We start from the raw sequence: 17,212 nt of genomic DNA, 5'->3' as shown, positions 1-17,212 counted from the left end.
TCCAAACTTTTTTTTGTCTGTGGAAATTCAACATTTGGGTAAAGTTGCATGTATATATTTTTTTGGGGGTCAATAGTCCAAATTACTCTTTTGTGGGTGTTTAATAACCTTCTTTAGTAGGAGTAGGACTGATTCCATTTCGTTTTTTTTTTTTTAATATAATTTTAACTAAAACGTTGCTATCATCTAAGCGATGTTGTGAAAAAAGTGATGGACAGGTTCAGCCGTAAACAAGCCGGTTTTGTATAGTGACTACTACTGCTAGTAATATGTTTCGACTTTTTATAGCTTTGGTCTTGCAGGGCTTTTGGTTAACTTTGTTTAAAAATGGGGATGACCTGACTTTGATTTTCTTTTTTTTTCGAAGCATTGACAAAAATTTCTAATTTGACTCGGACCATTTTGATAGGGCTGAGATGGCTTGACCCACACGTTTTTTAACCACTACATTATAAATTTGTAACTAGTAGTAATACCAACATTAGTTGTATCAGATCATGGTTTTTAACCTTTTTATAATGGTTGCTTGACTCGGTATGAAATACTACTCATTATCTGATTAGGGTCGTTTCTTGATTTTCGAGTACCATTGACGATTGAAAAGTGTTGTTGCACTTTTTTAATTTAAGAAAGAACAAGACATCACATAATAACTTATAAAATATATGGTAGAAGAGGTTTATAATATTATCCATTGTTTTGAGTACTTGAGTTTATTGGTTCGGTATACTCGTTTTCTTGCGGCTGTAGTTCTTTTCAGATTTTTAGTTTACCGTGAACCGAGATTACGGTATGTGATTCTGAGCTTTCGTTGGTCTTAGATTAGGAGAGAGGTAAATTAAATATGGGAATAATTAATAAAACATTAGCAAACAGTTAACAAAATGCGGGGATAGCTCAGTTGGGAGAGGGTCAGACTGAAGATCTGAAGGTCGCGTGTTCGATCCACGCTCACCGCATATTTTGATTTTTTTTTTCATTTTTCGTATTGTAAAGATATTATTCCAAAAGAGATATTCCGAAGACACTCAAATATTTAATGACGTTAATTAATCGCTCGTTTAACATTCAATTGTATAATGACATTTCAAGTCTCAATACTTCATGTTCAATTACATAGAAACAATTAATTGTGATCAGTAGGTATACTTCATGTTTAAGTACATATAGACTTATAGTACTATAAGTTTTTAATTTATTTATCAACAACGACTTACAATATTTGTTTTTTTTTCTAAGCTTTAATTAATTACTATTCATACTTTAATGACTTGCAAGTCAAGATATCTAAATATCATGACCCATCGTGGTCTGACATCCCCACACACGACCAAGTTCAATTCAAAGAAAGAAAGAAAAATTACGCCGGGGAAAAAAATCAACGCCGTGAAGAGTGGAGACGTAGGGCATGTTCGTTTCATCGCCGCAAGTACCTGCGGTTGCGGCAGCTGCAGCTATTGTTGTTCGTTTGGTTGCTGCAGCTACATGCGGCGTGACGCTGCGGCAAACGCATCTTCACATTTTAAACGTTGATTAGATGCGGCGATTAAAAATGTTGTGTTTACCGCTGCCGCTGCCGCAGCCGCCTGCGTCGATGAAACGAACATGCCTATAGACTAGCTAAACCGGGACCAATTTTCCGGTCGCTGCTGCTAAATTAGAAAATGAACTTGACCGGTGGCAACCGAAGGAGAGGATTAACATGTTAGTGTGTTGCAAATGCAAACTTACAAGGAAGCTCAGGCATATGGACTCGATAATTAACTTGTAGTATCAGACTATCAGCTTAATGATGTCGTAGTATATGTCGATCTATCCGGTACAGCTCTGGTATACCGGTTTATAAAATAGAAACAGAGAAAAGCTAGAAAATTAATATTGAAAAACTTATATATTTCGTTGGTAACAAAATTAGTACGTATATGAATACAAATCAAGTCTCCAAATCCCATTTGTCTACTTAATTATGTACTCTTTCCCCAAAAAAAAATAAAGACCGAAGACGTGTGTATATATTGATCATGTAGAGACCAATTGAGTGAGAGTTATAGGAGACGAGTAATGTGAATCATCAGATAAAATAAGGTCGACGATGGTCCGAGCAGCAGCTTCTGTGGGATGACCGTAACGATCCCAGAAAAGATATTTGCTTCTGTCTGAACATAACTTTGCCAAGGGAAGACAAGGAAGGTCCGCGTTCAATTCGCCGCCATTTCCACAACATGCTGATGTCACGTCCGCAAAACCTGAAATAAGAAAAAACGACCACGGTTTTGTTTTTTCCGTGTTAGATACACGTTGGTTCAATCTTGTTTGCTAGCATGTTCTATTCTTCTTTTCTAGTACTATCACCACTTTGGTAATTTGGTACGTGGATCATGTGTGTTGTGTTGTGTCCCCTCACTTTTATAGTGATCCCAGTTTGGAACTTTTCGGTTGCTTGGCATTTGGAATATATATATGGTCTTTTATAATATTCTTTGTTAACTGTCATCTTAAAAACTTCTAAAAATATTTGTATTACTTGGTAAAAACTATATGGTCTTTCATATATTCAAGATATGTAAACTATTTCAGTTTCCTATTAAAAATTTATTATTTGAATATATATAATTTTCATACGGTCATACCTTTAGGAAGAAATATTTCATGTGAACTAAGATTTTAGATTGATTACTACTAGATCTCTTTACAAAATGAAAGAGAAGTCAAACATAATTGAAAGAATACAAAAGTTTGTTTACCAATCTAGTGACATGTAATCTGAATAGTTTAATGTGGTTCATCTCTCACAATTTCAGGATATATATAGTATATGGTTTGATTTCAGTTTGATTATATATCCCTAATTTTCATCAATGGAGATAAGAAAATGTTAATACCCAAAATATCAATATCATCAACGTACCGTAAGGGGCGGGATTGGAGATAATGTCTTGTAAGGACTTAAAGTTGTCAAAGTAAGTGTACGTCATTGAGCCTTGCAATTCTTGTTTGAGTTGTTGCAGCATTTTTACTAGAGCATCGTTATACAAAGAGCACCACATGTTTGCATCTTCGTCACATTCGTGGATTGTTGAGTTCTTCGCTCTTTTTCCCGGTGTGCAGCCGATCTGCCCTACCCCGATGATAAGGAATCTACGCGCACCACTATCGTAAATTCTCTGTTGATACAATTTTCAATAAATTTAATCATCATCCAAATATATAACTAAGATCACATGAATGCTTGATATTATTATGTTTTATACCTTTAATTGCTCTTTGAGTTTATCAGCCATTAATTGTGTGTATTGTTGAGGATTGCTCTGTTGTCGGAGTTTGAACGATCCAAAGTAGTCGAAAAGATCGTTACTTCCTATTACAACAGTGAATAGAGATTTGGATAGGTGAGCTTGTGCTTCTGATGGTCCAAGCTGAGTCGTGAGATCTTTATGAATAGAGAGCCAATTGTTCACTTGCTTTGATAAAGGAATAGCTTGTCCCTGAAAACATATAAGTAAAGGCTTTAACAACCTGACAACAAATTGCGGGGATAGCTCAGTTGGGAGAGCGTCAGACTGAAGATCTGAAGGTCGCGTGTTCGATCACGCTCACCGCATATTTTGTGATATTTTTTGTTTTTTTTTTGTGTTTTTTTTTCTTCATAGTCAAAACAAATAATCCCGAAAACACTCAAGTCTCATTTACTCTCGCAAAAGAAACTCAGAATCTCGATGTATTTAATGACATTTAATTGTTCGATTAGCATAATGACATCTCGAGTCTCAGTACTTTTAAATTACTGTACATAGTAACATTTAATTGTGATCGGTAGGTATTACATGAGTTTCTAATTTATTTATCAACAACGACTAACACTGTTTTCTTTTAAGGTTTAATTAATTAAAATCTTCACGATTTTTTTTTTAAGTTTAAAATTTTATTAAATTAACCATTCCCTGATGATATATCATAAATGAATGGCATATATCATATATGTGCTTGAAATCTTTCGCCTAACTTTCGGTATAAAATAAAGCTGGCCATCGAATCAAATACTCTATTCCATTCTTTTCCATAAATTTTAAATATATAATGTGGAAGAGAATATATATTTTAGTTATTTATATAAACTTACTAGTTTTTGGTCGGAACCGTTAAAGATTCCGGCTCCACCGGAAGCAAAATTCACACCGGTCACGGCTGCAGATTTTCTCGTCTCCCTTTTTAGTAAGCCTCTAAGTGAGAGGTACGGTGGCGGCAACGGTAAACCAAATTTCTCAGCTAAGCAACCCAACAACAACAAAAAAACAAGGCCTAAATTAATAAATTACCAAAAACACAACTCTCTCGTACATGAAACTCGATATGTCATACTTAGCAACAATCTCGAGTACTACAAACATTGACGTCCACAACTAACTTAATCGTTAGAAAACTTCGTGTAACATTATCTTTATAAAAAATATTATATTTTTCCAATGTCTGACCATTTTCTTTTATAAAGTATAAGTGAATATATTTAATTTTAATGGCCAGCACGTCACGCTATCTAAATCGAACCAATCGTGGTCTGCCATAACATAACATACCAACACTATCAACTTCATTTCTTACAAAAGAAAATAAAAAAGCCACCGGAGAATGATAAATAATAATCCTGATAATAATAACAACTCACCGATAGCATCGGCGGCGTTCTTGCCGTTACAGAATCTTCCGGTGGGTTTCTTGTTCGGGAAATCGATGCCGTTATGTGGATAGCTAGATTTGGATATTGATATTGGTAAGTAGTTATTGTTTCCGGCATCAACTAAAGAATCTCCGAACACGTATAGTCCCGGAACCGAAGCTAATTTTCCGGTCGCAGCTTGTAAACCGGGGAATGAATCGAACCGGAGTAAACCAAGAAAGAGGAGAAAGATGGTGAGAAGAGATGTGTTGTTCGCCGGCATGTTTTCTGGTTTTGTTTTTCCGGCGAACTCTTTTAATGTGGTTTTGTTGCTCCGAGGCTCGTGGGAGTTTGTAAGAGAGATGTAAACTTAGTGAGGGGTTTATATAGATAGAAGAGAAATGTGAATTCGACGTTATAAGAAATTTACAAAAGCAGAAAAATAAAATAAAAGACTGCTAATGTGAAAAGAGGAAAATATTTAAAAATCAAGTACTAGGCAGCTTCTTTTGTTATGTCATTGTCAGACAGACCATGATTTGTGTCACTTGGTACTATGGTGACTGTTATGGCAATTTCAAATTTGTTACAGTATATTGCACCGAAAACTTTAGATTTTAACCCATTTTATATTTCTCGAGTTCTCGACATATATCAGCTTTGCATATCAATCATATTAGTTTTGTATATACTAATCTAGTTTTATCTTTTTGAAAACAATAATTTTAAGTGAATTTATATATACTACTGTTAATTTATCTTGATATTAATGTAAATTTCATAATTAAGGTTTGGAATTACTTATAGAATAAGCAAAGCTTCTCTTTTGCCAAATTTTTAAAAAGGGGAAAGGGAAACCGAAAGAGTTTGGAAGTTTCTATACTATTTATCGTGCTTTTTTTTTTTTTTTTTAGGTAAGCAAATATAGTAAGTTATTGAGTTCAGTTAGTTATAAATAATATTCTTTCCATTCCAAATTATTGTTAGGTTTACATTATTTATTGTGCGTTTTGTGAAAGGTTACGTTAACTAAGTATTTTTTTTTGAAAAAAAATATTGAGTTGTTCGATGGTCATAAAATTATATACCTTTTGTTTCAAACTGTTAATATTGTTTTTCTTTCAAAAATTTATAAATTTCACTAGTTTATTTCTTGATTTAACTCTATCATTTTCTACTTTATTTTAATTAAAAATTATTATAAATAAGAATACACTTGTAATTCCAAATATAGTTTTTTTTTATTCGTGTGGAGACCTAAAACATCTACTAATTGGAAAGAGTGTTTTATACTATCAACCATGTTTTTAGTCTTTTTAATATAGTAAAGTGTAGTTTACTACATCATCCTAAATTCCTAATTCGTTACTATATATCATGCGAATTATCATCATGTAGTGAATATGAAAAGTTTGATTTTGGACATTTTTTTTTTAAAGAAGATTGAGTTTGATCCGAATTGTAATCATCGTGAGATACATGATCATTCTCAATTATTATTTTGCAAACAAGTCAAACTTGTAGATTTTTTTTGTTTGTTTTGTTATCTTTTCAAGGCTCCAAGCCATATAATAACAATATCTTTATGGATGTACTTTCTTGCACTAAAGTTGAGATGTGCACCACCAAAACTTCCATCGTATGCATTTTTAGCCCATGCAATATCACATTTCCATATTATCTTATATATAAATTATATACTTTATATAAATATACTATGCAACTTAATTATTATTGGGTTGTTGATTTGAATGATAGAGATATGAGTCAAACAAAATCGACGAGGAACGCGTCTTACGAATAATTACATAAAGTAAAACTTGTGAAACAATAATGTATCCCTAACTCTGACTAGATTAACTGATTAAGTTTTGGTCGGTTAGAAGAATTATAGCCGAACTGATTATAAATTAGATGTTTATTAACTTACTGAAAAATCATTTTAACTCAACCATGCATGTAGGTAGTCCTTTTTTGTAAAATTGTAAGATGTCAAAATAACTCATTACTTTTTTCAAAAAATAAAAAATAAAAATAACTCATTACTTCATGAGCGGTTCAGTTCGAGGTTTTTATAAGATCAAACTATATATGTTTTCTAAATTTCATTTAATAAATAGATTAGTTGAGTTCAATTGTATTGAAAGTTATATACACGAAAATTCTAATACGTTCTGAGTTACCGTATAGTTCATACTTCATACTCGTTTTTATTTGTCAGTTCAATAAAGGAAGAAAAAGTGATTCGTCAGTCACTTCATGAACTGATTTTTCAGAAAGTCATTTTTAACGCGTGTTCACATTTGTATACATGTCTTTGCTTTTGCGTTGAATTGTTGAGAAATAATTTTGGAAAACTGGCGTAGTATTTTTAAGTCAATTTACAACTGATGTTTTATAGTTGAAAAAACAGACGCAAATTTAGTTTAATTAGAATATTGTAAAATGACAACACTGATATATACATTAATTTCGTGTACAGTTTTGAATCTGCAGAAGATGTATTATGCTGCATGGTGATTTTACAAGATTGTACGATGGATAAACAAAAAATGTGAAAACTGATAATTATTGAAAAGAATAATGTCATATCAATTAACGGCGATATAGTCTAAAGTAAGATACTACATAAATGTTTATGCTTAAATAGATACAACACTTTGAAATAACAAAAGCTAAGAATTATACTAATGAATTAAAGGAAGTCTTTAACCAAAAAAAAAAAGAATTATTAAATGAAGTCTCTTTAATGGTTGTAGTGGTCATTGTCAGTTTGTCACCGTGTCAACTGGGCTAATCCCCGCACCACGCTAAGTTTCAGAAATTGCGAGAAAAATCGTAAACAAAGAAACTAAGTAATTGCATTCACATAAATAAAAACAACAGCAAAACAGACATCGTTCATACATTTCCTATATCGATAAGATATTTAATTCCCGATACATAACGAAAGAAAACAAATTACTACATAAAAGGAGAATAGGAGAAGTCAATATTGCAATTTACAAATATATGTTATTTTACTATTTCCTCTCAAAATATTTTAGTGCATATGACTTGGTAAATATATGTATTTTTGTTCTAGTTTTGTAGAGAACGACTGTTAAATATGTGTTTGGGAACGACTTTGTAAATATTATATTTATCACAAGTTTACCCACAGATCAAATCATTTTTCTAAAATTCTAAAACCAGCCCGCATAGTTGTGGTCCAGTGATAAAAAAGAATTGGAAAAAAGTTGAAAGGAACTAATCCAGATTCGATCCATCTTGAAAATAAAAATTATAGCTGTGTAAGAAGTTTGTCAGTTGGACCTTGGGCCAATTAGTTTATATGGTAGTCAAAAATGCAGGTGACCTGATTATCCTCTGGCATTAATCGGAAGGTATTCCAAACTCGGGACATACATTGTGGTGGCCCTTCAGAAAAAACTCACTTTGAAGCACTTCGGTATGTTTCTACCGAAGCTGACCGAACAGCTGATAGGGTTTATAAAAAAAAAAATCCGAAACCAAAATATCCAGCAGCTAGCTAGAGGATTTTACTTTAGAGCTAGTTATGCTTTCGAGTACTATTTATTTTTTTTGTCCGTACTAGGTGAGTACTAAACAGTAGTATCAAATTTAGCTAAATCAATACTACTAGTATTAGACTATTAGCTTTATCAAATTTATCAACCAGCAGATCTTGAATACACAAGTTCACCACCTAAGGTTTGGATTTTAGTTTGATGTCGGTATATTATTTAGTCCATGCATAATGCCGAAACATATAAATACTCTTTAGGAAGATTTGCAAATAACTACAAATTTTATTTGTCCTTTTGGGATTGATTTGATTTACTTATATTCGGGTATATATAAATAATATCAAAAGGCTAATTTAAACGGTTTTAGTACGGTAAAACAGATTAGGACACTTTGACCTAAACGAAACTCCTAATATATTGTAGATCACTGCACGTTTGTGCCATATATAGTATGAATAAAATAATTCTATTGATTAACAAAACCACGTACGTACCAATTACTGTGTAACCTTTGCAACCAAAATACGTCTACTCTACCAATTATTACGTCTATGCATATACGTACACACAACTAGTATGCAAACAACTACGGCCTACCTGTAATTTCAGTAACTAACAGTGATTAGTTTTGCTAATAATTAGTACGTCAACGAATCAAACTATTTACGAACGGATCAATATATATTATAAACAAATGAGAATTTTAGATAAGAGGTGGTACCTCGGGAAAATAGATTCACCGTAAAACGTGGGATTGTCGACGTCGAACATCTCATTCATATCGGTTAGTTTACAACTCCGCTGACTCTCGGTTCTAATATTGAATACTTTTTCTATTTACGTATAATATATACGTTGAATGTTGATTCATGATTAATTTGGTACACGTAACACAACCAACATATGAAAAAATTATTAATCTTTTGATGTTGCCACCAATCACGCCATTAATATCATATTACTTCCTACGTTTTTTTATAGGATGCTTAAGCTAAAAAGCAAGTAGATTATAGTATGATATTTTAGGTGGATTTTCAATAGAAAAACATTTAGTTAATATAACTAAAAATATTACAACCAATCATAAAATAAGTCAACCAAATCGAATACCTGAATGATATAAATAGTAACAAAACATCACAAAAAAAAAACAAATATGAAATATAAATGTATATCGTTTGCCTAAACTATAATAAATAAGTCAATGTTGTATAATTCTGTTTTAGGGTCTTGGACTCTTGGGTCATTTCCTTCGTGGGCTTTTTTGTTTGTTTGTTTGTTTGTTTGTTTTGTTCTTGTCAAATTAAAGCTTACCAACCTAATTTAGTATTAGTAATATTCAAAGCCAGCTCAGTAAAAACAAATTCATCAAATATATTTACTCAAGTCTCTAGTGGTTAAGATTAGGCTTAGACAAAATATCCGACCCGAAATATCCGTATTGGAACCGAACCGAAAAACCCCAGTTCGGATCGGGTATGGATCTTTCCCAATATATTAATTGAATCTTAATTGTAAATACTTTTGGGTATCGGGTATTACCCGATCCGAACTGATACCCAATTAGTACCCATATATATCCGAACCTATGTTGTTTATCATTTCACATATATAATCCTTATGTATGTATATCATTTGAGATTACATTGAAGAAGAATAAGAATCATATTTATCAGTTCGTCTCCACTCTCCACTACCTATATGGCTATATCTGCGGAAGATTTGTTTTTTTTTTGTAAACTCTATAACCCTAATCCACAATTTGAATCTGGATTTTTTAAATTTCTTTGTTTCTTCTCCTGAATCTCCTTTTTCAGAGACGTTAAAGACTCATCCAAAAGTAAACCCCATTGCTTAGTGAATTTAGTTCATCAATTGACACTTATATTGTATATAGAGTTAACCACGAGAGTTTGATGCATTTAACCACGAGTGTTTGGTACTTTAGTTCATCGATTGATTCTTTAGACTTTATATAGAATTGGTTTAGTTATGTTGGTATGATTTTTTTTTTAGTTATAACTTTATGAAATTTGATATAGTTATTCAATTTATATATAGGGTATTTTAGTTATATATGAGTATTTTGGTTTTAAATGGGTAAAAAATATTTATACCGAACCGAACCCAAAACATATCAGATATATTTCGGTATTCCAAAAAAATACTCGAACCGACCCGGACCCGAAAAATCCGAACCGAAATTTCCATAATACTTATATGATTCTATAAATTATAAATCCGAATTACCCGAAACCCAAATTACCCGAACCGACACCGAATGCCCCACCACTAGTTAAGCTTACTAATTATCGGTTATAAAATGGCGATTAAATATTGAGGTTAAATAATTTGTGAAAATCCAAATGCTGACATTAGCGTTCACGAACATTATCTTCCAACCAAAAAAATTGTTTTGGTTTGAGATTATACATTAATTTGTACGTCAAACTTAGACATGCATTATATATTTTTAACACATTTATTTAATCTCATTGTAATCTACATAACTACATACTAATGCAAAGAGTTAAGTCAAAACAAACAATGTGTTCGTTCATATCAGTTTTTGTTGATATGTAGTAATAATTAAGAGTGTTGTTGAAAGGTCAGCAGAACTCAGGAGAGAGGAGAGTAACACATAATGTTCTGATGATTGTGGGACCCTTTAGTGTTATTATCTTCTTCTTCTTCTAAATCGTCTGATTCTCTCGATGTTGATGTAATTTGGACGGCTCAGATTTAATTCAAGTTCCCAAAACAAAAAAGGTTTATTTTATTATTACGTCTAACAAGTAGTAGTGTATATTCAAATTTAATCAAATATGGCGAAGTCAACCGTGTTTATTTATTTGCTGACTCAATTTTCACATTTTAATTATTTGAGAATAATTTTCATTCATTGCGAAAGTATAGTCATTAAAATTATTTTTTTTAAGAGTGTCCATATTAGAGAAATTAAAATGACTTCAAACCATATTTGTAGAGAGTTTTGAATCTCTCACGCGTATTATATGTAAGTTTTTTTTGTCTTAAAACATATGATGACATGCATGGTCGAGTCACAAACATTTGAAATGTGACCACAATGACCAAGAACAAACACTCTGCTAAAAAGAATCTAAAAGTTTTAAATAATCTTTTGATGAAATAACATTGGATCCAATAAAATTTCAGGTAAAAGTTTTTAACAGTTGCCATTTTTCAAGTGGTAATACATAAATTGACAAGGGTTACGTATTATTTCGCTTGAACTTACTATTGTATCCATTGGTCACAATAGCAATGGTGTATTTGACGTATTGCAACGAGGATAAGTATACCAATTACGCCCATAATACTTGAATTCAAATTTACCTCAAGAGAAGAGACAATCATGTATTATTAGATCGAGCAAAACTCCATCACAGATACAAATTAAATCAAACTTTCCTACCAATTGAGGAGTTTGTATATGAACCTGTCACGCATATTTGGAGAATATATTTCTAGTATAGTGGTTAGGCTGTGTACGTTTTGTCAAAAAGGATGGGACAAAAAAAGGTGACACTTTTGAAAATATAGGCGCCGTGTCATATTTTTGTTCGCAAAATTCTCAATCACTCCCAAGTTGCACATTCTCCTCCTCTTAATTAGCTTATTTATTTTGTTTCTTCTTTTCTTTTAACCTTTTAATTTTTCATCTTTTCTTTCACTAAAAAAAATATTCACAAAAGTCCATCACTAGTTATCTCATCATAATCTAAGACTAACAATATTTCTTCTATATATAATAGTATATGTATTGTGGTTAAAAAAAAAATACTTTTTTCCGGAACAGCAATTAAAAGAGGATAGTCAGAAAACAATAATGGAAAATTCAGATGTTGTACTTCCAACATAGTAATAATGTTTTCAATTCAAAACGTGTTTATCCATTTTTGGTACGTTCAAAACGCAAAAATCCATAGACCTCTCTACTCGTTCTACTAGTTAAACTTCTGATTAATGAATAAACTACACTTTAAAGGAAACAAAAAGTGCTTAGTGTTAAAGCGCGTGAGTAAACGTGTCCAAAAGCATCAAATAAGAAATTGATGACGTGGAAAAACTAGTAGCCGGGCAACGGGTAGTAGCCAACGTCGTCTACTGACGCCGTTTACTTCACGCAGTTTTTTTTGAACACATCAGGTTTATCCGAGCCTGAGGTTCAGACTTACGTTCGATTGACCCAACGTTACTTCAATTTCTTCCTTTCTCTCTCCTACCCGGAGAAAAAAAAATAGAAAGTTGGAGAGAGAGAGAGACCTTAGCTGTATAGAGAGAGAGAGAGAGAGAGAGAGAGAGAGAGAGAGAGAGAGAGAAAGGGGGATTTGGGGTGTGCACTGAGTTCGATAGAGAAGAAGAAGGATGAGTCAGATCGCGAGACGGAGGAGGAAAGGTCGTCCGTCGAAGGCGGATCTGACGGCGCGGCGGCGTAGTGGTTCGTCTCCTAGTGAATCGGGATATGAGCTCCGGCGAGGTCAAAGGCTGCGGAATGTGAGGTACAACTTCGATTTCGACGATTACTTCGACGAAGAGGAAGAGGATGATGTTGAAGAGGAGAAGAGGAGGCAGAGGAAGCTGAAGCAAGTCCTTAAGCTGAACCAGAGCCGTGCTAGAGCTGACCCTCCGATTAAGAAGAGTAGAGCGCGTGTGAGTCACGCGTCTGATTATGAAGAAGAAGAAGAGGAGGAAGATGATGAAGACGAAGAACCAGAAGAGGAAGAAGAAGAAGATGCGAGTGAGAAGAGGCAAGTGAAGAAGAGGAAAATTAATCGTCACGAGGATGAGGATGAAGATGAGGAAGAAGAAGAAGAAGAGAAGGATTGCGATGTGGAAGAGGTAGAAGAAGAGGGAGGTGAAGATGATGATGAAGAAGAAGATGATGATGATAAGGTATGTACGGAAACCTTAGAAATTGATGAGCTTGATTGCAAGAGTTGAGAGATAGGTTTCACTCATCTGTCTCTCTGTGTGTGGCTCTGTGGTTGTTGCTTGCAATGAGAGTGTTGTATGTTGGGGAGAGATACTTAAACTGTCGGGGTCAACTGTCCCAAAAAAAAAAAAAAAAAACTAACTGATGCTGTCTCACTCCTCCCTACTCTTCTCTCTCTTCCCACAGAATCTGATCACGCTTCCCACCTTTCTCTCTCCATTACCCATTATCTTTCTCTCTCTTAATTGTAGATGTGTTGTTTGTTGTTGTTTGTGTCACACTATCTCTGTCAATCACTTCTGTCTTTTTCATTTTGTTTTGTTTGTCTGGTATTGGGTTTTGATTCAAAAGACATTTTTGAGGTTTCTGATATGTGGTTACATACTTACATGTCTGCATTTTTATCCAGGAGAGGAAGAAGAGGAGCGCTTCTGGTATCAGTGGTATGATGCATTTCTATGTTAACTTGGTATTGAGCTTTGATTATCATGAGTTCATGACTTATCTCATCTCTATCACTTTTGGTGTTTTGATTAGGGACTCAGTGTGATCACTCTTTAGAAACAACACCTATCCTTGACAAGAAGCCGTTGGAGTTGATCCTTGACAAGCTTCAAAAGTACACTACTTGGAATCCCCTTAATTTTTTTTTTTCTTGTTGTCTGTTGTTTATCACATTGTTTAAATGATCTTACTTGGAGTTTTTATTTTGTAAACAGGAAAGACATCTATGGTGTGTATGCAGAACCGGTTGATCCTGAAGAGGTAAATAGTATTATCTCTGAGCAATCTGTTTGGTAATTGGAGTTTTAAGTTGTCGTATTTGACATATTTTGTTTTTTGTATTTGTAGCTTCCTGATTATCATGATATGATAGAGCACCCCATGGATTTTTCGACTGTGAGGAAGAAGCTTGCCAATGGATCGTATTCTACATTAGAAGAGCTTGAGGTGGGTGATAACTGATAAGTTTGTTTCTCAAGTTTACACTGAGAGATTTTACATGATGAAACTCTTTTTAAGGATATTTGCTTCTTTGTAGAATAATGCGTTTGTGATAACACTGCTCTAGTTTATTTGCTAGGATCAGGTCTATAATCCATCGTTTATATCGTTGCTAAGTTGGTTTTGAAACTGTATGTTTTGACTGCAGGGCGATGTCTTATTGATTTGCTCAAATGCGATGCAATACAATTCCTCAGATACTGTCTACTATAAACAGGTAATATAACATTTTCATTTTTTTCACCAATTTTTTGTTTTGTTTTTTTTGGCATTAGTTTTTAGTTCCTGCCTGCCGGGATACTGAACTCCGTTTTATATCGAATCATTTCTACTAGGCAAGGACTATTCAGGAAATGGGGAAGAGGAAGTTCGAGAAGGCAAGGATTAAGATTAAACGTGTTGAAAAGGAGCTGAAAACAGATGAAAAGGTGAAACCTGGCAGCTCTGTGAAGAAGCAAGTTAGACAGCCTTTCAGTCGAAATGGTCTAGAGCAGCCCGTTGGTTCTGATTTCTCCTCTGGTGCAAACCTTGCTAGCGGAGGAGCTTCTCAAAACGAGCCTGTTTCGACTCAAACTGGCGGACCTGAAAATCACAGCTGCATGGATGTGCCTTTCGAGGGAAACACATCCTTGGCAGACAGTCTAGAGAAAGCAGAAGACTTATCATCTGGTATGATTCTTTGTTATAGTTTTTGTAATACCTCTCTCTCCTAGAAGATATAATCTTACATTGTATCTAACAACAATTTGGGGATTTCCATTTTTACATCTCTTACAGGAAAAGGTCTCTTTGGTAGATGTGGGAGGAAGCTGTCAGTTGTTGAAGAAGACCGCCGTGCAACTTATGGAAATTGGGATCAGCAGGACGATGATAGATCTGATTCCATTTTCTCAACATTTGAGAGTGAAATCAAGCAGTTTGTTGCTGTAAGTGATAATCACTATGTCCAAAGTCTCATTCTGCTATTTTAAGTCTCTTTTATTATTTAGTAACCTTCTTGACTAAATCTTTTCCCCGTATCATCAGGTAGGACTTCATGCAGAACATGCATATGGTAGTAGCCTTGCACGTTTTGCTGCTACTCTTGGACCCGTTGCATGGAAAATAGCTTCTCAGCGAATCGAGCAAGCACTACCTGCAGACTTTAAGTTTGGTCGGGGATGGGTTGGAGAATATGAGCCGCTTCCTACACCAGTACTTCTATTTGAAACCTGCACACCTAAAGAACCACCTAAAGAAGCATCTGTGTTTTCAAAACCCAAGTCAAATGCTACTGCAAAGAAGAATGAGTCTTTGTTTAAGACTCCTCTACCTACAAAGGAACAACCGAGTAACAGACCCGGTCGAGATGGACCCCGTCCTTTCCCGTTTCCAACATCCATTGGGGCTGTGTCAGAAGGGATTCCATCTTTTGTTGCTACTCAAGTAGGAAACCTAAAATCTATGAGCCAGCATGAATATCAAAATCCTTCCCCTCTAGATTTTGTCAAGCCTCAAAATAGGATTTCTCAGCAAGTAGAGCTGAATTTACCACCACCAGCAGAACAAACCAGTTCTGGTTCTGCTTTTGTTTCAGATCACCGAAGCTTTGGAAAATCAGATACAGTGGCATCATACAGGTCATCCAGTGACATGATGAGGAGTATGACCCCTACAGATTCTGAACATTATAAGCATCAGATGACTACTAACGGGACCTTCCCTGGTGGATTTAGTAATGGCAAAGTCTCTCCCAGTGTGAACAATAGAATGTTTGATCTATCTACTGATGCTGCAAATCAAATGAGTCGCACAGCAACAACTTCACAACAACCCATGAGAGAACAGAGTCATCAAAGCCACAGCGAACAAGCACAGTTTATGAGAAACTTCAGTGAGAAGGCTCGAACACAGCACAACTCCACTCATAATCACCTTAAAGCTAATAATATTCCTCCTAATGTCTCATCACCACTATCCGCAAGAAGTGAAGATACAAGCAATGCTTCTGTAGCAGCAGCACGAGCATGGATGTCTATAGGAGCTGGAGGGAATAATAGTAAACAAACATTTGAGAATCATAGTATTCAGAAAAGCAGCCAGATATCTGCAGAGTCCTTGTATAATCCTTCAAGGGAACAACAACTTCACCAACAAGCTTTTACACCGAGAGACCCCAAAGAGACACAGTTCCATCCTCAAAGGAATGGTTTCCCTTTCCAGTCATTTGTGCAACAACAGCCTGTCCACGGTATGATGAACGGAGGATCCCAACCATTTCAGAACAACCGACCAATTGTTTTCCCTCAGATGGCTGCTCCAACTTCTGATTTCACAAGATTCCATGTCCAGTCTCCATGGCGAGGAGGCATTACTCCACAAGTCCAGTTAAAGCAGAGACAAGAGAATCTCAATCTCCCTCCAGATTTGAACATCGGAGTTCAGTCCCCTGATTCTCCTGCAAAACAGTCTTCTGGTGTTCCTGTCGATTCCCAACAGCCTGATTTGGCGCTACAGCTCTAAAAAAAAAACAGCCAATCAAGAACAAGCCTAACAATTTCAAGGAGAATCTTGAGTACCACTGTCCCAAGCAAATGTTATCGCCACAGCATTTTTGTGCTCATCATTGCATCAGGCGATAAAAGGCTGGATATGTAATTTGATCGCTGGGGAAGAAAACGGAAACAAACAAAAATCCAAGAGCTGTTTAACCAGGTGAGTCGACATTGTGAATCAATATCTTGTACTTAGGCTTCTTTATTTTTTTGTGATGTGGTTAGTTTTGGTTTGAGGTTCAAGCCGGTTTAGAGTCATCAGTCTAGTGATCTAAGAGTTGAAATTGGAGAATGTTTACTGATATCGACGCCCTGGTTAGCTAACTATTTTCCTAACTTAGATGTTCAATCAAACCAATCTAGTTCTCGATTCACCTGATTCCATGAAGTCTTTGGTCTTCCTACACTTCTCTATTTGTTATATATATAAATGGATTATTATATTATATGATAATAATATGACCAATTGACCATAGTGAAGGTTGTTTGGCCGAGTGTCTAAATTATGGCACACAAGTTGGTACGGTTGCGT

At 34.6% G+C, this 17,212-nt stretch overlaps 2 protein-coding genes and 2 non-coding genes across 5 annotated transcripts; 3 read left to right on the top strand and 1 right to left on the bottom strand.

Annotated features, from left to right (window-relative positions):
• Window positions 1-886: 886 nt before the first annotated feature.
• On the top strand, window positions 887-959 carry TRNAF-GAA (transfer RNA phenylalanine (anticodon GAA)). Its single transcript has one exon. It is a non-coding gene; the product is annotated as a tRNA-Phe (tRNA).
• Window positions 960-1,872: 913 nt separating this feature from the next.
• LOC104726038 (GDSL esterase/lipase At5g55050) lies at window positions 1,873-5,234 on the bottom strand. Its single transcript, XM_010444801.3, has 5 exons — window positions 4,664-5,234; window positions 4,121-4,266; window positions 3,252-3,485; window positions 2,909-3,164; window positions 1,873-2,246 (listed from the first exon to the last, which is right to left on the bottom strand). The coding sequence occupies exons 1-5, from the start codon at window positions 4,935-4,937 to the stop codon at window positions 2,020-2,022; spliced, it is 1,137 nt and encodes a 378-aa protein (XP_010443103.2). The 5' UTR covers window positions 4,938-5,234; the 3' UTR covers window positions 1,873-2,019.
• Window positions 3,530-3,601, top strand: TRNAF-GAA (transfer RNA phenylalanine (anticodon GAA)). The gene has a single exon. It is a non-coding gene; the product is annotated as a tRNA-Phe (tRNA).
• A 6,640-nt stretch (window positions 5,235-11,874) lies between the features above and the next one.
• Window positions 11,875-17,059, top strand: LOC104726036 (uncharacterized). Of its 2 annotated transcripts, none has more exons than XM_087471925.1 (9): window positions 11,875-13,101; window positions 13,551-13,584; window positions 13,679-13,760; window positions 13,861-13,906; window positions 13,994-14,092; window positions 14,295-14,363; window positions 14,482-14,815; window positions 14,924-15,072; window positions 15,177-17,059. In XM_087471925.1, the coding sequence occupies exons 1-9, from the start codon at window positions 12,574-12,576 to the stop codon at window positions 15,252-15,254; spliced, it is 1,419 nt and encodes a 472-aa protein (XP_087328051.1). In that variant the 5' UTR covers window positions 11,875-12,573; the 3' UTR covers window positions 15,255-17,059. The 2 variants fall into 2 exon arrangements, with proteins under 2 accessions (XP_087328051.1, XP_010443102.1); XM_010444800.3 differs by having other exon boundaries at window positions 15,173-17,059.
• Window positions 17,060-17,212: the final 153 nt, after the last annotated feature.

This window comes from Camelina sativa, chromosome 11 (genome assembly GCF_030686135.1).
Source record: "Camelina sativa cultivar CO46 ecotype springtype chromosome 11, ASM3068613v1".
In the NCBI taxonomy this organism is placed as follows: domain Eukaryota; kingdom Viridiplantae; phylum Streptophyta; class Magnoliopsida; order Brassicales; family Brassicaceae; genus Camelina; species Camelina sativa.
The sequence above is the reverse complement of the archived record's forward strand: the minus strand, read 5'-3'. Positions and strand labels throughout refer to the sequence as shown.